Source organism: Manis javanica, chromosome 3 (assembly GCF_040802235.1).
Source record: "Manis javanica isolate MJ-LG chromosome 3, MJ_LKY, whole genome shotgun sequence".
NCBI classification, from domain to species: Eukaryota; Metazoa; Chordata; class Mammalia; order Pholidota; family Manidae; genus Manis; species Manis javanica.
Window position 1 is genome coordinate 164,454,176 of NC_133158.1, and position 21,561 is coordinate 164,475,736.

The 21,561-nt window shown below is 46.3% G+C and overlaps 1 protein-coding gene across 5 annotated transcripts in view; it reads right to left on the reverse strand.

The window, feature by feature from the left end:
- Positions 1-470: 470 nt before the first annotated feature.
- The window catches only part of KLHL18 (kelch like family member 18), a 57,430-nt gene continuing 36,339 nt past the window's right edge, over positions 471-21,561 (reverse strand). For 3 of the 5 annotated variants that reach the window (XM_017641312.3, XM_017641310.3, XM_037005338.2), the window contains 8 exons: positions 20,169-20,309; positions 15,921-16,119; positions 13,322-13,482; positions 12,012-12,148; positions 10,435-10,672; positions 6,128-6,232; positions 4,427-4,538; positions 471-3,677 (listed from right to left, as the gene is read on the reverse strand). In XM_017641312.3, the coding sequence (XP_017496801.1) occupies positions 3,291-3,677; positions 4,427-4,538; positions 6,128-6,232; positions 10,435-10,672; positions 12,012-12,148; positions 13,322-13,482; positions 15,921-16,119; positions 20,169-20,233 (1,404 nt within the window). In that variant the 5' untranslated portion in view covers positions 20,234-20,309 and the 3' untranslated portion in view covers positions 471-3,290. The remainder of the gene's footprint in view (positions 3,678-4,426; positions 4,539-6,127; positions 6,233-10,434; positions 10,673-12,011; positions 12,149-13,321; positions 13,483-15,920; positions 16,120-20,168; positions 20,310-21,561) is intronic. The other 2 variants (XM_017641311.3, XM_037005339.2) reach the window with 1 other exon arrangement.

Genomic DNA, 21,561 nt, shown 5'->3' on the forward strand with positions numbered 1-21,561 from the left:
GTAGCAAGATGCCACAGATTCACTGTTTGCCTTCTCTGTGCTGCACTGTTCTCCCCGTGATTCCCCCACACCAGGTGTACTAAACATAATACCCCTCATTCCCCTTCTCCCTCCCCTTTGGTAACCTCTAGTTCGTTCTTGGAGTTTCTGAGTCTGCTGCTATTTTGTTTCTTCAGTTTTGCTTCGTTATTATACTCCACAAATGAGGGAAATCATTTGGCATTTGTCTTTCTCCGCCTGGCTTATTTCACTGAGCATAATGTCCTCCAGCTCCATCCATGTTCTCAGAACCTGTTCTTATAAAATAAGTTACAAAAGTCTCTCCACAGACTGATTTTACTATACATCTGGCTTTTCCTTTATTTTCACAGGAATATTTTTACTTTGTTCAGTGTATTTTTTCACTGAACTGCAATAAAAACATGTCTGCTTCTAATATTTAAAAAATAAATCAGGAAAGAGCAAGGAGATATTAGGAGTATAGTCTTTATTTCTCTTTGGTTTGTTAACACAAAAGACATGCATTCTATAAATAAAAGGAAGTAAGATTTTTCTGGGAAACAATAAATTGGGGGAGAGGAGAATTTCTACCTACTCACATCTCTGTGACCAAGTCAAAAGGCTGCTCTTCAGCTCCCATCCTGGTTTTGATTTCAGAGGAACCCCAGACGAGAAGGTTCTATGTGTCATCTAAGAAGAGAAAATGCCCAAGGATAACATATGTCACGGTCCTCTGCTCAGAGCTGGGCTAGAGCCCAAGGCTCAGTGAGTGCCGTATCTGTCTTACCTCACTGTTACACCCTTTTTACAATATCCTTGGGTGACATCTTTTTTTTCACGGTGCTATTGGAAAGGATCCAACACCAAAGAGCCAGACCAGCCATTTGCAGTCATTCACCATCAGACTGAGGAATTGACTGAAGAGTGTGAAAATTGACTGAAGAGTCTGTTAATTTGTGCTCACAGCCCAGATCAAAGCACTGGCTTCATCTTACTTAGAAACACTGACCATGGGTGCAGCAGTGTGACTTCCACACCAGGTTGTGGGAGTGGACTCAGGAAGGCCACTACAAGAATAGCAGATGATGGAAAAAGGACTTAGCATCCCCAGTGGAAAAGTCTGGACTGGCATCCTAAGGACATGCTGAGGCCCACTCATTTAGCCCACTGACTGACTCTTAATACCTTCACAATCCAGCTTGTCAATGCTGCTTCAAATCCACAAACGGAAAGGGCTTATAAGACGATGAGCACTGATATCTCCTCTCTAATGGGAAACACAGACCCCAACCACGTTCCAAGTCTACCTCTGTAGGCTAACCGAGGAGTAAGAAACACTGGAGCTCCACTGGGAGCCCAGGCTAACCTGTATCAGGTTGTTGAGTCTTTTAAAATAAAAACATCATTTTCAAGTGCTTGTAGCAGAGGTCCAGCTCCTAAGTGGCAGGTAGCAAAGGTACTTCCCTCTGGCTACATGGCGATTGCACACACTGGTGAATCTCACAGTCCTGGGATGGGAGAGACATCTCAGGATCCATCCACACTGTGCCTTTCTTAACAGGCTTCCAGGCCACCCCAGGCAGCAGCAAAGAAAACCAACCAGGTGGAGAACCAATCTTGCATTAAAGGAATTGTATCCTCTTCGGGTTACTACTGGAAGATTTTAGAAACCAGATTTTGGCAGCAGCAGTTGAAGGACAGCCCCACTGCCCAGTGCGCTGGTAATAGGAAGTGTCCTCCTGTTTGGGTCCTGCTGTGCTACATGAGGGGTCCATCCACTGAGGAAGGAGGAGCATGGAGTCTCTTCAAGAGGTCATATGCTAAGATCAGCGGAAGAAATATAAAATCTGTTCTTTGCAGCAGCAAGAGATTCTTTCGGTCTTCAGTTCTTTATGTCATGAAGTCAGCTTTGCTTGAACATAAAGGTTCACCTTGCTGGTCAGTTAGCCAGGGGCTGGAGGGAAGCCAAACCCTGGGCATTGGCGAGTGGATGGAGGAGCAGTGGACTGGCAGGGCAGCGAGATTACTGGACCAAGCCAGACCATGGCTGGTGGGAGGACCATGTCCCTGGTTAGGTTATAGAGGTACAAATGGTTAATGTGCCCCAGAAGCATCATAAAGAGGAACATTATTCAAGAATGATAGACAGGCAAGTGATAATCTAGCCAGACCTGCTGTCTCCTGCTGGTCAAATAAGGAAGGAACATGGGGACAGGGAATGGGAATGAGGGCCATGGTGGCAGTGGGAGGTAACCAGAGGGCATCTGGAGCCTCCAGCAATGAGCTGGGAGCTCCCACCCAGAAGAGTGGCAGTAATTCAGCCAACTCACTATGCTTAACATTAAAAAAGTCCTCTGATGGTGGGTGTGAAGACAAACCCCATGAGCACCTTGCTACAGGACCAGTCGAGAGCACTGATCTCAGACATGCTGGGGCTCAGAGGGAACCCCAAGTGCTATGCGAGGCCTCAGGACCCTAGGATCCAAATGTGGGGGTGGATACCACCCTTTTCATGTTGGGTGGTCTTCAATTTAAACACTTATTTGCCTTCAGCATCTTTTGTTTTCTTCTTGCAAAAAAATGTTCACTTAAAAAAAAAAGTAGTTTTCTTTCCAGTTTCTTTCAAGTATTTTTCTTTTGTTTTTTTGTTACTTCTGAGCAAGATGAAAAAGACCGCACTGAAATCCCAAAATCAGACACAGGAAAAGCTTCCGTTCTTCCTGGTTACCCAACAATGAGGACAAAATCCTGTGTCCTGAATGGAAGGAGGAGGTGCTTATGCGCAGCCAGCACACTGCTGTGGCTGCATCACTGGAGGCAGTGAGAACACCTGGAGTGTCCTTCCTCTCCCAGCCACACCCTGGTTTCCAACAGGCTTGACCACTGCAGCCGTCCCATCAAATTGGCCACAGTATGGCCGGAGGATAGCGGGCGAGAAGGAGAATCAGATGGAAGGTGTTCTGCAAGGGGGTGGCCCACAGAGCTGTGGCAGGTGGGAGCTGGCTTGGATGGAGCCTGTGTATGTGCAGACCTGCAGAGCAGTCCTGTGTCACCAGCTGTGAACCCAGAGGGGCTTGCTTCTGTCCTGTGCATTGTGATGACCTCAGTCTGACGGTCACAAGGGCAGCACAGTGAGGGAGGACCTAAGCACCTGGAGAAACTGTTCCTCCAGCGAGCTCACATTTCACACCTTCTTCTGATCCACCGCCTCTCCCGTGAAGGACGGTCCCTGGAAGGAAGTGCCTATATTTGTACCACATCCCTACTCCACACATCCCACCCTCTCTGCCTTAGATGGTGAGGAGAGGGATGCAGCCTACACCGACCCCTCCCTCATGACAGGCCATGGGGGCCATAAATGTCCAGCGCTCTGTCTCTGGGTCATACATCTCCACTGAGCTTAGGTTCGACTGTCCGTCATAGCCCCCCACAGCGTAAAGACGCCCACAGCTGGCCACCAGGGAGACACGGCTCCGGCGTGTGTGCATGGGGACTATCAGGCACCACTGGTCTGCCACACAGCTGTACACCTCAGCAATGCTGAGGAAGCCGGAGCCATCATAGCCCCCGCAGACAAACATCTTGCTTCCCAGGGAGGCAGCTCCATGGCGGCAGCGCTTGCTGAGCATGCCGGCTGCTGGATGCCAGGTGGCTGTATGGTGATTGTAGTGCTCCACCTGCAGCAGGGAGAGAGGCACAGACGTAGGACAGTCAGAGCCAAAGCACAGTCATCAGAGTGATATCATGGGGCACAGTGTCAGACTCCAGCAGGAGGCCTGGGACAAGGAGCTCAGCCAGTGTGTGATCTGGCTCTGATGCCCGGTGTCCTCAGTGGCATTCCTGCTTTTGGGCTTTATGGGGATGGTGAGAGGTCACCTAGACTGACCCTCTCTGGAAACAGATAAAGGACTGGCCAAGGACGCAATGCTATGCAGTGACAGAGCTGGAATGGGGTGGGGGTCTCCTAAAATCTGTCTAGTGTGCATTCCACCACAGAGCTGGCTGACTCCATGCAACTACTACTAAATGGCTGTTGAAGTTTTTTTAAAAAACAAATCCAATTTCAAACAAAGAATCTGGGAGAATACAACTGCAAACTCACAGTACATAACTGCAAACTCAGTCTGTAACTGAGCTCACTGTAGGCAGGAATTTCACCAAGTCTCATGCAGCATTTGATGGAGAACTGAAGAGGGTGAGGGTGGTGGAGTTGAAAGTATGTGTATAAATGTGGCTACACTTCCTCCCACTTTTACACACACTGATTCCCATTCTCAAAATTTTAGGGCAAGTGGGAGATGGTCTGAAGCTTCACTAGGGGATGCTTCACCCAGCAGTGGCAAGGCTGAAGTTTCTTCCCAAAGAACTGCCTTTCAAAATAACTCTCAAAGATGGAAGGAGTAGCCCAGGAGAAGCCCAGACTCACACTGTTGAAGATCTGCAGACCGTCGTGGCCACCCGACACATATATCCTGCCCTCAAAGACTGTAACCCCAGCAGCACTGCGATTCGAGCTCATCGGGGTCACCACTGTCCACCTTCAGGGAAGAGCCAAAGTAGGAGGGGAGCCATGAGATTTGATGTGTTATCTTCACAAGACAGCCTAAGTGGGTTTGGGCAAACTGTGCTGTGTTCCCTTGTGCCCTGGACAACCTCCCCACCTCCTACTGCCTCTACCACTACTGCTGCTGATGGTTCTCTCTGGCTGCTCTCACCCAAACTTCAGACCCACAGCTGGTCTCCGCTCATCTCTACAGGTACTCAAAATGAGCATGTCCCAAACAAGGCCTCTCTTTTACAGATCTGCTCTTCCCCTGCACTCCCCAGTCTTGTTAATGGGACTGCCAGCTATCTAGTTGCTGTACTTACAAACTCTGCTTTTGTGTGGCCTCTTCTCCCTCATTCTCAACATTCCTGGGGCCTCACCTGAACTCCTGTACCAGCCTCCTTATAGGTGGTCTAGCTCTCAGACCATTCCCATCCCAACCCTGGGCAGCTTGTCCCCCTGGTGGCCCCTTACTGTTGCCTCTAAGGAAGAGTCCAAGTTCCCTAATGCGGTTTCTCACCACTTGTTCCTCATCTACTTTCCAGTTTGACATCCTGTCATGTGCCATGCACACCTGCTCCTCAAAAACACTGAGCACTTCCTCATCTCTGAGCCTTTCTTCTTACTGTTTCCCTGCCTATGATGTGCAGTGCATCTCCTACCATCAATGATGGGTCTCCTCTCAGAAGACATCCCTGCAACCCTGCCTCTCCCCTGACTACGGCAAAGATGAAGGTGCTCCCCACTTTGTGCCCACAAGCTCCAGACACAAATCTCCAGGGTTGGATGATCAGGACGCACCCATGGCCCCAGCAGACAGGGTGCTACTTAGGATCTTGGATATCCAGCTTGCTGCCCAATGCACAGTGAGTTGGTTAAGTGAATGGCATATTGGCTTAACAGCATTCTGATGAATCCACTCATCTAATTTGCTTATATTTTTTATATAGTGTGAGAAGATTCAATTTCATTTCAAATTGAAATGAAAAATTCAGGCTAACCCTGTCAGTGTTTTCCAAACAGTATTCCACAGTGTAATTCCACAAGATGGTGAGAGGTGTTAGATTAGATTAAATTGGTTTCTTTACCACAGAATTTTTTCAGTCTTTAAAATATCAATATGTATTATGAAAAGATAAGGACTCAGATGGTATAGACATCATTGTTTTCTGAGCTCATTTTGCCATTTGATCACATAACTTTCTCTCCTTCCTTTTTTTTTCAAATCATATCTTATCCAAATCATACCTATACTACTTAAAAAAGTGCTGCTCATCTATTTCTTATCCCCTTTCACCAGCATTTCCATTAAAAAGGGCTGATTTAGCTAAGAGGTGCAGGCCATTGTTTCCAAGTACATATATATATATATATATATATAGACTATTTGTTTTAGAAATTTATTTAGTTATTCATTCATTTAACCGAAGGTTATTACAAACCTATTATATGCAAGGTACTACAGGGGTTGAAAAGGTAAGATATTCTCTATCCTTGAGAAGCTCAAATAACAAACTGCAGTTCTCATTTTTATACTCTGTTTAACAAGCTCCAGTTGCCCCAGGGGATCTGGAGTCTTACTTGTCCGTCTCAGGTGAGTAGGTCTCCACAGAGTTGAGAGAGGAGTTGCCATCATAGCCCCCACAGACGTAGATCTGCCCATCCAGCACGACCGTCCCCATGGCACTGAAACAGACAGAGCTGTCATCCCAGGTGGGTCTGACTTTCTGTGGCAGCCTCTCATGCCCACGGAGAAATAAACCTAACCATCAGCTGTCTCTTTCTAGAAGAGAGCTAAATCTTATTATATTATAATGTGACTAAGTAAAGGTGTACAATGTGGGGGTGGGGGTGGGGCAGGGGGAGGGAGAGAGAAATAAGTAAATAATATCAAGGGGAAAGAAGCTGCCCTGCAGTTCCTCTTGTCTCCCTCCCTCTCTTCTCAGGGCTTGATTTGTCTGAGATGCTCTTCTTCTCCCTTGCTGTGCTCAGGGACAGATTTATCTTTAAGGCCCAAATCACATTTTTCTCTCTCCTCTTCACAAAGCCACCCTCGATCCCTTAGCAAGAATCACTTTCTCCCAGCCCCACACTGCCAGAGCAGCTTCATTACAGCACCTGCCATAGCCAGTCAGTCATCAGATTTTCACCAGATATTCAGGAGGCACTAGTTTCAGAGCAGTGAGCAAATGAAAGCTCCTACCCACAGATGCTACATTCTAGCACCACAGGGTACTGCGAATTTAGCTGCTACCTCTTAACAAGTGAGGACCTCCTGGAAGATGGGGATCTTCATCTGTGTTACTCTGACAGTGCTTAGCATGGTGTTTTGTACAGACAGGCCTTAAACATGTTTGTTTGATTATCCTGATTTTTCTCATTTCACTATCAAGTCATTATAAACGTGGTCCTGCGTAGCCCCTAATTTGTCCCAGTGGATAATGCTACAGGCTCCTGTTTGTTGCACATGTACTACATGTATCAGGTATTCTATGCTTGATGTTTCCCACCCTCACCACACCCTCTGAAGAAGTATCACCATCATTACCGTACAGACATGCGGCCGAACACTGGGAGGCTGGGCTCTCTTCTCAAGGCTGCCCAATGACAGGCATGCCTTAGATTTATTTATTAATGCCCACCCCAACTATATTGTTACTATCTTTCAACACAGATGTTACAGAACCACTAATATTCTCTATGCTGTACTTTCATCCCCATGACTAGTTTATATTATGATTGATGTTTTGTGCCTGTTTATCTGTATTTCACCCACCCACCCCAAACCCTCCTCCCATAGTAACCATAGACACTTCTCAGTGTCTATGAGTCTATTGCCGTTTTGTCCATTTTGTTTTGTTTTTAGATTCCACATATACGTGAAATCACAGGGTATTTGTTCTCTGCCTGGCTTATTTCACTAATCATAATACCTTCTAGGTCCATCAAGTTGTTGCAAAGGCAGGCTTGCTTTCTTTTTTACGACTGAATAACATTCCATGGTGTATATGTACCACATCTTCTATTCATTTATCTATCGATGGACACTCTGGTTGCTTCCATATTTTAGCTATTGCAAATAATGTGGCAATAAACATAGGGGTGCATATATCTTTTCAAATCAGGGGTTTTGTTTTCTTTGAATAAATTCCTAAAAGTGGAATTATTGGGTCACACAGTATTTCTTTTTTAGTGTTTTGAGGAACCTCCATACTGTTTTCCACAGTGGCTGCACCAATTTACATTCCCACCAACCAGTGCAGGATTTTCTCCACATCCTCACCAACACTTGTTATTTCTTGCCTTTTGGATAGTAGCCATTCTGACTGGTATAAGGTGACACCTCATGGTGGTTTTGATTTGCATTTCCCTGATGATTAGTAATATACAGCATCTTTTCATATGTGTCTGTTTGCCATCTGCAGGTCTTCTTTGGAAAAATGTTTATTCAGGTCCGCTGCCCATTTTTTAATTGGGTTGCTTTTTTTGGTGTTCAGTTGCAGGAGTTCTTTATATATTTTGTAGGTTAGTTCTTATTGGATATATCATTTTTGGATATATTCTCCCATACAGTAGGTTGCCTTTTTGTTTTGTTGATGGCATGCCTTGGATTTAAATAAGAGCCCAACTTCCATGCTGTTCACCATGCCAAGCTTTCCTAATACCAAAGATGCAGGGGTGTGGCATAATCATGTAATTTTTTTGTTCTACACAAAAGCTCATGAGAAATTAAACATGAATGCCAAGCTGTCTGATTCAGTTTTGATGCTGGGAAGATTAAAAATGAGTCTAAGCATCTAATAAACAGGAAAATAAACCGATGTTCCTCTGAGGTACATGGTAACAGACCCCCCAAACCAGCCTGAAAAAGGAAATGGACCTGCCTCAGGCAAGGACTGTGGGAAGACCACAAATTTACTGGACATGTCACTATCCTTCTAGAAGTGGACATAAGTAACAATACAGGAGTTCAACAATAACCTAAGAAAAAACTAAGAAGTACCACAAAACTATGTGAGATTAAGTATCAACCAAGTGGTAAAGACAAGGGTGAAGGGATACGGGGAAACACTGGTCAATATGGACTGGAACAGTCCAAGAGAGAAAACTCCACTGGAACAGCCTGGAAGCCTGTAGGAGAGGGGAAGGAACGATCACAGGAAGGAACGATTGCAGGAAGGAGGTTGTCACCATCTGGCAGGACAGAGAGTTGTGTGGCACGTCAACAGAGATGCGGCCGAGAACATTTTAAGATACCCTGTAATTTAAAAGGGATGAAATGGAGCTGGGTCTAGGCTACTAATAACAGGGCATTAACTACATCGAAAGAAAGGAATACCTGGAGGACTTTCCTCCAGGACAACACTCCAAATGCTGTGACATCAAAGCAAGGAAGCTACCCAGAGCAGGCGCATGAGGAAGAACAACTGACTGCTGTGAAAACAAGAAAGGCACTCATGGCTGGGGGTATGGAGCAATGATCATTTGAGGGCACAGAAATTGGAAATACCCAAGGAGTAGGAAGGGGAAGCAACGAGGTAGAGAGAGTGGGAGGAAGGAACCATGAGAGTGTACTAGCTTAAGGCCTTGGGAGGAACAGATATTTAAATAAATTTTCTTCTTCCAAAAGGAACTTTTGACCCTTTGTAAATTTGGTCTAACTGGTGCAGAGACGGATTCCTCCTGGCTCAAGGTGACATGCTAACACTGCAGAACATGGAGCATGTACATCACGGCCATGACACTTTTATGTGGTAAAAGACATCCCCACTGACTTTTCTTCCTCACCACACATGCAGTCACATGATATTGCAAGTAGAAAAACAAAGCATGGACAGATAAAGGAGTGTGTAAGGCAACTACTTTGACCATAGAATCACAAAGCAGAAAGGCCTGAGAATACAAAGCAACTGGCTGTAGTTTTCAAACTGTCCCTTTCAAAAAAGAATTGAGGTAACTTTTTTCCCTACAATTGGGCATATGTCAAGGAAGCTCAATACACTGAAGAGATCAATGCAGAGCTGGTTTGATTAAATAGGCAGGGGCTCCTGTCAGTCTCGGGAGTGAAACACAGAGTGCCATCTGAAACCACTGATGTGCTGCGGCCTCACCAAAGGCAGAACAGAATAGGCTGTCTAGTTACTCCTCCCACCACCCAGCCATGCACATACTCAACATACTGATGTAAGGAAAGACGCCATCACTGTAGCATCAAGAAGGCTAACTGGAGGCACTGTCTGGCTGCCTCCAATCCCATTTCTCATAGGAAGTATGAGCCCGCAAGTGATGGAGGAAATAAGTAGCTGGAATGTGTTAAGAGACAGACTTGGTCCACCTCACAAATACCTACACACTTATGTCTCAGAGAATGGGGTAGGGGAGCTGGAGTAAAGAACATTGCTATGGTTTATAGATTCCCTGGGTAGTGGAAGCTCATGTGTGGCAGGGATTCTGGGGGAAAGAAAGCATAAAGAGAAACACTTCACATTTCCTTTTATCACTAATACAGTTAAATCCTTCTTATTCTTCAAGACTGAACTTTAGTCCATTTCTTCCCTGAAATATTTGAGACATTCTAGTTCAGTTTCTCCCCATCCTCAAATCTTCCATAGTACACATTTTCAGTCCTTATCTGGCACTTAAATGACAATACAATTTCCACATGCCTCTGTCTCATTGCCCCAAGCTCCCCAAAGGACCAGGCAAGGATTTTCCTTTTAAGCAACTGGGGCTGGGCTCCCAGGTGGTATGGGCAGTGCATGGTCTGGCTGAAGGAAATTCCCTGGCCAAAGCCTGTGTTTTATTTGATTATGAGCCCCTGCCTGTCTAGCATAGCCCTTCCCAGATGCTTAGTGCATGTGTGGGTAGAACAATGTCTTCCAAAATACCTTCTTTTGCTATTCATGCTCCCCACTCTGGTCCATGTGTCTGTCTCTGGGTTGTAGACCTCCACAGTGCTCAGCCGTAGCTGGCCGTCATAGCCCCCGATGGCGTAGAGAAGTCCATTCACCACAGCCACACCGACACGGCTGCGGGCTGTTGTCATGGGATGGCACTTCTCCCAGCAATTGGCGATGGGGTCAAACACTTCCACCACATTCAGGGAATCACCTGCATAAAAATTTGCTACTCAAATTAAAACAAATGAGACCACTCGTTTAGATCACGGCTGTTGGGCATTGGTTATATGGAACGTTTGACTTAATTCTATCTGCTCTTCCCACAGAATTACCCAAGCCAGAAAGGCCCACTAAGAAGTTCCAGCCATGATAAACACAGCCTACTTCCTTAAGGAAAATCAGAATTAGACAGGAGGCATTTAAGTTCTAGAGACGGCAGTTTTAAATTGCAGTGAGTTATTCCATCTGCTGAAAGCCAAAGACGAAGGCAAATGGATACATCATTTCCCCAGTGGAAAGGGAATGGGTTCCAATGCCTACTTTTCATTTTGCAGGTGACCCTGGGTAAGTTTGTATCCCCACCATATGTTCTCACATGTGAAATGGAGATGAGATTCTCTGTGGCAGAGTTACCATGAGGATTAAGTGACATAATAGGTAAAGTACCTAGCATACTTCTAGAACATACCAAGTGCTCAATAAATAACAGTCATAGTAGCAAGAAACGGTAATTCCAACCTTACCCTCTATATCAGGTATTTTTAGGATCAGATAAAATAACCCCCCTCCCTGTGTTTTTCTACTTTGGGTTACACAGCACCTGCCACACTCTAGCATTTACTACTGAGGACTTCTTACCTTTTCCAGGTTATATATTTAACAAGCAGCAGAGACTAGTACCCACCTCTCATTAAAGTTCAATTAAAAACACAACCGCCCAGGACTGCACACCGACTCCCCACCTCCTACAAACCTGGACTGATCCTATGATACAACACAAAGACCCGGCCTTCACATCAGAGATGATGACTCTGTGTGCCATTGTACTGTAAGGATTCAGGTGTCCACATAATCCACTCTACTAAATCTCTACTGCTCCACAATGGTGCCTGGGGTGGGCAGAAGGGGAGAGAGGGCCCCATGGAGCTTTCCTGAAAACCTGAGTGTATAATACAAGAGCTGCCAATAACATGCGGACCAGAAAGCATATGTGTGTTTTGCAGGAGGTAGGAGGTGATGAGTAAAAAGCATGACTGAGAGCAGCAGAATTCTGTACTGAAGAATCTTCCTTCTTATGGTGACATCCTCAGTTTAACCCCAGAGATCCACAAGACCAAATGTGATTAGCCTGCTAACAGAACGGGTCTCTGACTGAGTCTTCTCCAGGGCTGAAATTTAGCTCTGACATTCCACTTCAGTGGTATTAATATCTAACATGCTTTAACTGCACAATTACATAAATCAAGACGGACAAGGGGAGAGGAACCAGAGGGCCAGGCTCGGTTGTTTGGTGCTTTTCACCCACAGAGTCTGACAGGCCCTTGTAAAGGGGAGGTGCAAGATACCTGCTGAGTTGAGGCCCCCGACGGCATAGATAAGGCCAGTGATGGACGTACAGCAGCGAGGCCGAGTTCGGAAAGCCGGCAGGTGGGGTCGGTGCTCTGGCATGAGGTGATAGTCCTTTGCTTCATCTATTAGGTCCCTGGAATAAGGTGCAAGATGTTGGGACAGATGGTCTCCTCCCCAGGGGGTCCACACTTCCATTTCTGAGCATGGCTCCCACCACCACCAATTACAGGGAAACATGGGAAGAGAAACCTTCTGCAAGGCTTGGTCTTGAACTCAGGTGGGTCTAGGGTAAGCCATACACAGCTACTGAGACATGCTCAAAATCGGAGGGACAAGATGAGAAGAGCCCACCTCAGCTAGTGTAATCAGAATGATTATCTTCTAATGTGCATATTCCTGGCAGGAGAAAAACAGGGTGGCTGGCCTTGCAGAGGTTCAACAAGCAACTTGCATCCTGTCACCACTGAGACCCAGCTCTTCTCTTCCATCCCCATAGCTCACACCTTGAAACTTCTCTCCTGTAGACTGTGACAGCAGAAACCTGGTGGATTGCTCCTGGTGGATTTCCCTGCCTCCAGCCCCACCCCTCCAAGCTATCATTCTAAGAACCTTTGATAGCTCCCCACTGCCTACAGGATAAAGTTCAAACTCAACACTTCTTCCTGATACACATCATTGCACTGCTTGCTTCCTCCTGAATATGATAAGTAATCTGGAGAAAAATGATCACTTTTCTCTGCTGCTGTACTCTCATAGTGACCGTCCTACAGGGCTACCACCTTCTGAGCTGTTTTGGTAGTTCTGCTGTGCCATATCAATTTGCTCTGGGTAAAAGTTTCATGTGCTGGTAAACATGCTCCCCACCAACCCCCCGACCCATCACTGCAGATGCAGGTCTAAACCCAGTGGATGCCAGAGCACTAATGTTTACTGAAGAGGGCACGATACCCCAAGAAGTCACCACTAAGTCAGCTGCTGATGTCGATAGTGTCAGGGCAGACACGACAGATGCCTGTAGGTTCATAAATAGCTCAATGGATGGGGATGTTAGAAAACCCTAAGATAACTTAGGGGAGAAAGCCCCTTCTGCCATGATGCTCAAACATGGCACACTTCTCTGCCCATGGTGTTAGGACTTGGGTTCTTCCAGGTTCTAGATAGAAGGCAGATCACTGTGTGCCATGAATTAAGGCTGACCACTCCAAAGCTTCCATCCCTAGCTGGAACAGACACGGCCTAGATGGCCAAGTTCTCTCCCCCTGCCCAGGCTCTCAGCAGTATCCTGTGCAGGGCCACCCTCACTCACCTGCACTTGTGGCAGCAACGCACCAGGTCATCCTGCTGCACTTGGTCTGACAGGAACTGGGGCCGGCAGAGGGGCAGGCGGATGTTGGACAACAGCTCAGGCAGGCAGGGCCCTCTCTGTTCCGGGTCGTATCTGACCCAGGCCAATGTGGCTTCAAAGACCTGCCAGGACAGCGAGTGGAAGCTCTGCCAGGGACTCTTCCTACCCTGAGGCCACATCCCTGCCCCTCAGTCTCAAGCCCTCCACCCCCTATACCGCTAGAGTAATCAGAATGAGTACCAGTGCGACAATCAATTTTTCCTCCTCCTTTTCTCCTGAATCTGTTTCCTCTCTACTTCCTCTGTCACCTTTTTCGGTCCAGTCTCTTGAAATGCAAACCTAGGTCAGTGTAACAGCTCTGGCCTTCCATTATGACTTCTGAATGAAACCCTGTCAATGGTTCCTTATTCCTTTCCTTATTGCAACAAAATGCCAGTCCCCCTTCCTTCCTGCTGTTCTTGCGCCCTACTCCTCAACACAATCCCCTCTACTCTAGCCAGACTGGCTGCTCTGCTCTTCAACCCGTCTGGTCACCTAGAGTGCCCCTTATCTCTTCCTGTTCATCTCAACTGACTCGCCTTTAAAGCGTGGCTCCAAATCTATGTTCTCCAGCCCCAAGGACATCCTGCTCTGTAACCCTACAGTCCTTACCAAATGTATCACTCCAGTAAGTGTGAGCTGCCCCAGGTCAGGTCACAGTAATTAGTGGAAAAGCTACAGACAGAACTTCTTGCTCCTGGGATGGGGCTCTTCCCTCTAAACCACAGCACTCAAGCTGCCACGCCCAGGGGCCACTTTTCTATTGCTCACCAATACTCAGGAGTGAGGGCTCTTCTGACATTAAGGAAAGGAGCTGAGTTGGGCTAACCTCCCAACGGCTTGCCTCCTGGAATCCAGGGTTCCTCCTCCTGACAGGCCAGGGCTCTTGATTTCGAGTATCGCAAGGTGCTCTGCCAAGGGCTTTGGTTAGACTTCCCAGCTGACCGACTGCACAGAGGCCTAGGCACAGTGGTGCTCTCAGTGCCTGCAGGGCCAGGGCCAGACTTCTCACCTGGCATCCGACTTCACTGCTCGGGCCTTGTCACCCTCTGTTCAAAGTAACATTATTCACTCTCCTCTTGAGACAACTTGCACCACACCTTTGTTGAGTAGAAAGGATCATCCTTCACTGCTTTCTGACTACAAACACCCTACACTCTTATTTAAGCTCTTCTTGACTGCCTTCGAGGACCTGATGATGATTCGCACCTCGCTCTGCCAATGGCTTCACCTCATCCATGATTTTAAGCAAGCCAAACCTGACCAGTGCCTCCGATCCTGTCAGCTCAGTAACTGGTGCCAACTAGCCTTCCCCACTACTCTCTCCCCACCAGCCTCCCTCCCAGGCTACCCATGGGCCTATTTCCTCACCTCTCACTCGCCCAGCATGGGTTCTGCGGGTTACTACACCAGCGCCTCCAGTTCCCATGCATGCACCTATCTCCCTTGGTCACGTGACCTGGAAAACCATCTCCACCCTAGTGAAGTCCAGCTCTTTAAATTCAACTCACCCCCTACTCTGCACCTGCACCAATATATGCGGCGGACAGAAAACACCCTAATGAGCTCACAATCTATTTTAAATTTGTGACTGCTGATCTGTCAGGCCCTGCTCCCCTTCAAGCCCTCTTCATCTCTCCACCATCCATTAACACACGTTCCTCATAGAGGGCTAGTTCATGCCTCTGTGCCTTTCCTCAAATTTCCAACACTCCTCCTGTATCCTCATTTTCAGCTAGGAAAATAGAAAGAAGTTGGAAGACAACATCCATAGACTCTACCACCATCTTGCTCTCCCACCAACATCTGGGTGCGAGCTGACCTCCCTTCTCTCCTGCCCTGGCGGATATGAGCGGCTTGCGCCCCTATCAAATACACACCCTTTGTGCCCCAGACTCCGTCTCTTCTCACTTACTCCAGGTAATCATTCCAGCAACTATTCTCCCTTTTCTACTGCATCACCAGTTCTTGTCTTTTCTGGAAAATTCCCATCAGCAGTCAAATATAGTGTAATTTTTCTCACCTTAAAAAAAACTTCCTCCTGACTTCACATTTTCCCCCAATGACTGCCCCAAATGCTCCTCTCCTTTAGAATAAGACTCTTTCAAAAAGTTATCTATGGTTATTTCTAGCTCATAGTAGCATTATCTCTAATAGTAAATATTGGAAATAACCTAAATATCCAAGAATAAGAGATGCAGGGTTGATAAAATCAATTAAATATTATTCAGACACAAAAATGTATAGAAAAAGTGTCCATGAAAAATGCATGTGGTAGAATAAAACAAACCCATAATAAACAACAGCTGCATGTACATTAGGATCTAGGGAAGGGAAGGGAGGGGAGAGGAGGGAGGGAGGGAAGGAAGGGAGGAGGGAGGGAGGGAGGGAGGTGAGAGGGAGGGAGGGAGGGAGCAACGAAGGAAAGAAGAAACAAAAGAAAGGAAGAAAAGGAAGGAGAGCAAAACAAAGATCAGCCAGCCCTGGTGGCACCTGCTGACCACTGCCACACTCTACAGACCTGCTCTTCTGATTGCACATTCAGCTCATCTCGAGACACCAGCTCAAGCACGTCTTCCAAGGGCAGGGCCAGGAATTCTTCTGACATGGACACATCCACAAAGTGCTGGTGGATGAAGCTATTAGCTGCGTCGTACAGCACAGCACACATCATGGTCTCGGCAAACTGGCGGACACCCAGACAATTCTTTGGGTGAAGCCTTTTGACGTAAGAAAAGATGAAAAGAAAAACTTTAGAGGAAGAATGTTACCTTCGATCACTCTCCAGTTGATTCTGGATAGAGTACAGACTAGAAAACCATAAACTTTGCCCTCAGCTTTTTGGAAACTCCCTGTGTGACATCAGGCTCACTGCTCAGGGACTCAACTTAGAAGGGTATAAAGTTAAGACAGATGATCCTCAAAGGCTGCAGCCCCTTGGGCCAAGTGTTCTGTGTGTCTAGGTGGAATGAGCTCTCCAGAAGACCCATGAAGCCATTCTCAGGAAAGAACAGGAGAACATATACTAGAAAACCTGTTTACTTTCCATCAGCTGTTGACATTATTGGTTGAGTGTCTGCCTCTGATTACCAGAAAGACACTGAATTTGCAGAATGAGGTTTAAACCACTAGAGAGAAAACTTCTCTAACATCAGGATGCTTATACTTTTTAATTTTTTTAACAGAAAGAGGAGCTATATGTCTAACTGTTCAGACATCCAGAAACAGCAATAGCAGCTATCACTTACTTGGCAGCACCAGTGAGTCAAGTGCTTTTCTATGCCTTTTACACATATTTTCAAGAATCTTTTCAACACTGCAAAGAGGTAACTGCTCTCATTTTTTAGATAGAAAACTGAGGCTCAGAGAAACTAAGAAATGTGCTCATAGTCCCTCTACAAGCAAGCGGTGGTGCTGAGATTGAACCTGGCCTCTTGTGCACATTCCCATGGCCCCAAGGCAGACCTACACTCACTGGGCAATGGGGTAGATCCTGGTCCTGCTTCTCACTAGTGACCTGGGTGGGTTCCTCAAGTGTCAATAACAGCCTCACCTGGAAAAAGGTAATGACAACAGCTACCCACCTCCTAGGGCTGTGGCCAAGATTAAGTAAGAATGTAGGAAAAGCATCAGCATGGTGTCTGGTGTGAAGTTAGCTGCTGTTTTAACTTTTATTATGGTTATTTTTCTTACTACTATTGCATCTGAGAAAATCCCATGTTTGGTGATAGCAGTAGACTGGGGGATGAAACTTTGTACTTTGATTTTGTGATTGAGAATCTGTGGAGGGAGATGGTATTTATCATATTAAAGCTTCCAGGTTTACTCTTCTTCATTAGAATGCTTTCTCTTTTTTCCCTCCATGTTAAGATTATAGGCACAGAGTCATACTTACTAATCAGTAAAAAGCCTTGTCCCCAGTGGGAGACATGTTAGGGACTCAGGGACTGTAAAGGCAGAATATCTCAGGAGCCTGGCTTTATGAGTAGTCTGAAGTCTACATAGCTATTGTTTCAGTCCAGCCTAAACTGGATCTGTCCATTTCTTTGGAAACCAATGTGCACTTCCAAACATCAAGGAAACGTGAACACTGAGCAACACTCAGGCAAGGCAGCATGGCCAGTGAGGAATACAGGGCTCAACGTTAGCATGTCAGCTGAGTCATCTGTCAGATAATGCCCTTCTCCTGGAGTACTCACGGTGACTGAATGAGACTTGTTAAAAGCACTTTACTATGGCAGATATGAGGATATATCTTCCCTGGGCCTCTAAGGCATATGCTTCACTCATCCCTACTGCTCTGACATCAACCGAAGAGGAGGAGTCAAATGCCACAGACTGGGAACTGGACAGAGTACAAAGATGTGGGAAAGGGTGGTCCATATAGATGCTTGGTATACATTTCCATCCTCTACCTCTCAGGATTCCTGTACCTACCTTTGGCTATCTGACTGGCTTGGCATTAATACTGGGTGCAAAACACACCTATAACCGAACTGGGCTTTCATGTCTATTAGGATGGGATATGGGAAGCCTGTGAGGCAACTGGTGGGAAGGAGGAAGGAGAGCTGCCACGCAGGAGCAAGAGGGAGATATGCAGGAAAACATACCCAAAAGGTTGACGAAGCCCCACATCTTTCATTAGTCACATCACAACCTCCTTTCTTGCTGACATAGCTGGACTTTATAAGCAGGAGGCCACAATAAGATGTAATGTTTTATCAGAGACCAGAAGCAGTGACTTGAATTCAGTAAGTTATTAGCTTGGTTTACTGATGTACCTGATGTTCTGATCCAGTTCTGAGAGAAGAGTTTCAGAAAATACACAGCTTTGGTGCTCACCTAAAATCAAGGAGGTCCACATCTGAAGGTGTGAAAAGGGCACGAGAAACCAATCAACTCTAACCTCATGGGAAAAAGCAGTAGGCTGAAGATTTATCAGGCAGGGTGGCCTCAGGAGCTATTGCTCTAAGGCCTTTGGTGGTTCAGCAACCTCTCTGTGCTGTCATGCTCTGTCTTGGCCACCACTGCTCAGAATGGGTTCCTTCAAGTCATTAATAATCAAGCCTTCAAAGTGAAGGGCCTGCATGCTTGTCTTTGAGGGCAAGGGGGGATGGAAGGGGATGGCTAGGAGACCCCATCACACTTTGTAGCCAGGGCCAGGGAGAGCTGCCCCAAGGAACAGAAGAAGCAGTGATGGTGGCCACCTGAAAGGAAACAGGAAGCAGGCCAAGTCTCTGGGGCCTGTGGCAGAAAATACAGGAACAAGTGTGAATTTAGGTTCAGAAGGGGTCTTACAGTGCCAAATGAAAATAACTCCAAGGACAGACTCAAAACATCAGGCTTTGTGTTTAAGTACCTTTTCCTAAAAGGCATGTGTAAAATCCACACTGGTCTAAAAATCACTTTTCTTGGCATCTTTTAGTTGATGCTGTAACAGTTTGGAACCAGTGTTGACAGTCATGACCTCAAAAGCCCCTAGGTGGAGCTGCTGTGCCCTATGTGAGTGGCCAACTGAGTCTTTTCCGGAGTCCCTACTAATCATGCTCCAGCTTCTGCGGGAGCACTGAGATGAGTGCAGTTTAGTCTGTGTCCTTAAGAAGCTCACAAATGAGTCTGAAAGATGGTGTGTGCCCCGCAAACCCCCACATCCATTCCCTGCAGCCTGACCCAGGAGGGCATCCCAAGGTAAGGGCAGGCCAGGCTCTGGGGCTGCTGCATTCTCACTACATGGTCCTATCTGCAAAACCCAGAACCCGAATCAGCCTTAGGATGAAACCTTTAACTCCATGACCAGAAGAGCATGTTAGGCATCATTCTCATGGTTATAGAGGCTAGCTGCATACCCAGCAGTGCTCAGAGCTGCTCCTGAGCACATGGGCAAGATGTGGAGAGCAGTGGGGTCCACAGAGCTGCTGGGTGGACTGGATTGGTGCAGCAGGAATGGGAGAGGGAGACGTCTGCTCTAAGAGGGGAGGTTTAGGAAGGTACATCTGCGGCAGGAGGAATACTGGTTTTCAGGCCAGGAACTGTGCAATCATAGTAGCTCAGATGGAGTCCAGGCCTTGGAAAGCACCACAGACAAAGGGATACTGTTAAGGTTTCTCTCTGCTCATGTTAGCCCAACACTAACTCTCACCCCCAAGTTTAGTAATTAAAAGGTGGCTTTGACCCTATGGATAAGAGCTCTGCCTCTTGATGGGGAAGAAAAACCTTCTTATCTGCTGTCATCAAATAGTCATTGCTAAGTGCTATACCTAGGTTGGGGTGTAACTCATGTTCCTTACCCTAACCTTACCCTAATACAAGAATTGCTCCTAGGAGGCTGAGGGAGACAGAGAATTCCAGGAGGTGAAATTTGGGTGGGCTCTTGAAGAGGTGAAGGAAAAACAAAGGTCAAGAAAATCAAGGCAGGGAAAAGAGGTACAGAAAGATGGAGACAGCTGTGGAACAGTCAGGCAACACTGAATAAATCAGTTTGGTGAGAAATCAGCTAAATTTGTGGTCAGATTAGAGCAAGAGGACCAAAAGAAAAGGTACAGGTGAGGGTGTGGGCAGAGCTTGGTAAATCATGTTCCTCAAAGGTTCATGCCAAAGAAATGGGTACTGCTTGGTACAATGTCAAGAAAAGTCCTTTCTGCAGAGTAACCTTCCAAACTCACTCCCTTCATAAAACCCCATACACTCCAAAGACTCAGTAAAGTGGCAGGGGGTTTCAGAAATGAATGCTCATGCTCCCCCACGGGCCAGGCCCACCACACCATCTCACCGCTCTCGGAGGAACGTGCAGCAAGCGTCCTTGATACTCTGCAGCTGTAGGAAACTCGCCCCCATCAGCAATGACTGGACATTCTGCTGGTCAATGGCAAGGTGGCCATTGTAGGCAAAGTTGATCAGAGCCTCCAGGGCACTAGAAGAAAGAGTAAAGATGCTTTTTAGAGGATCTTGGCCTAAGTAAGACTCAGGCCCTAAGTGGGCTGACATTACTACCAGGGAATGGATGGGCCCCATTCTAAAATCCATTTAGCTTATGCTCTTTGAGAATCCATCTGAATGGGATAATTACTTCATCATAGCCAAGGACTCACTCTATTTCTTAAGTTGTCTTTATGCTCAAGTAATTTCAGTACAGAAAATTCTAAAAGAGAAAGCAGTTACCCCAAATCACACTACTTAATAAGTCAACGATGGTCTTTTTTCTGGGTTCATTTTCACTCCCTATTTGCCTTCATGCATAAATTATATGTATATAATCCTATAATACTAATGAAATTCTTTTCCACTGCACCACACTGCCTTCATGTTTATTGTTTTTAATATATGCTACATAGTATGTAAGTAAGCTATAATTTATATCTCTTCTTGCTAAGTATAATAGCTATTAACATCTTATTACCATTACAAATAATGTTTCTGGATTTTTTTCCTTTTTTTAAACTGACATATAGCTGATATGCAATATTATATTGGTTTCAAATGTGTACATAGTGATTTGACAAGATGGAATGTATTCTTCTTCATTGGGACAAATTTCCAGGATGAGATTATTTTTCTGCCTTCTAACTCACACTGAGAATGAAATCCAAATTCTATCGGGCTGTATGTGGTCTGGCCCCTCTCCATCTCTCAGACCATCACCTTCCACTCTCCTGCCTCCCTCTAATCCAAGATATGGATCACACTCTGCCTCGGAGCCTTTGCACTGGCTGCCCCCGCTCTTTGGAGGGCTCTTCCCTCAGATGACTCACTCCCTCACTTCAGTTAAGGTCTCTGCTTAAATGTCACCTTATCACAGAGGCCTTCCCTGCTCACCTTGAAATAGCACAGACCCCTACCATCATTTGCTAGCCTTTACTCTGCTTTACTTTTCTCACACTACTTTCACTCCCCAGCCACAGCATGCATGTATTTGTTTATTGCCAGATCCCCACTACTAGAAAGCTGGCATGTATGAAGTGCTTTCTGTTTTCTCCATGCTATAGCTTAGGGCCTACAGCAGCACACATCACAGGTGCTTAGCCTCCCTCTGTTAACTGAAGCACCTGAATGGTGTGTGCATGGTGACTGGCACTGCTCCTTCCCATACAGACCCCAGGCAAAAGTGTACAACGCCCTTGGAGACCCACTTCCATCCTTCCTTATGAGTAGCTGGTTGGAGCTTT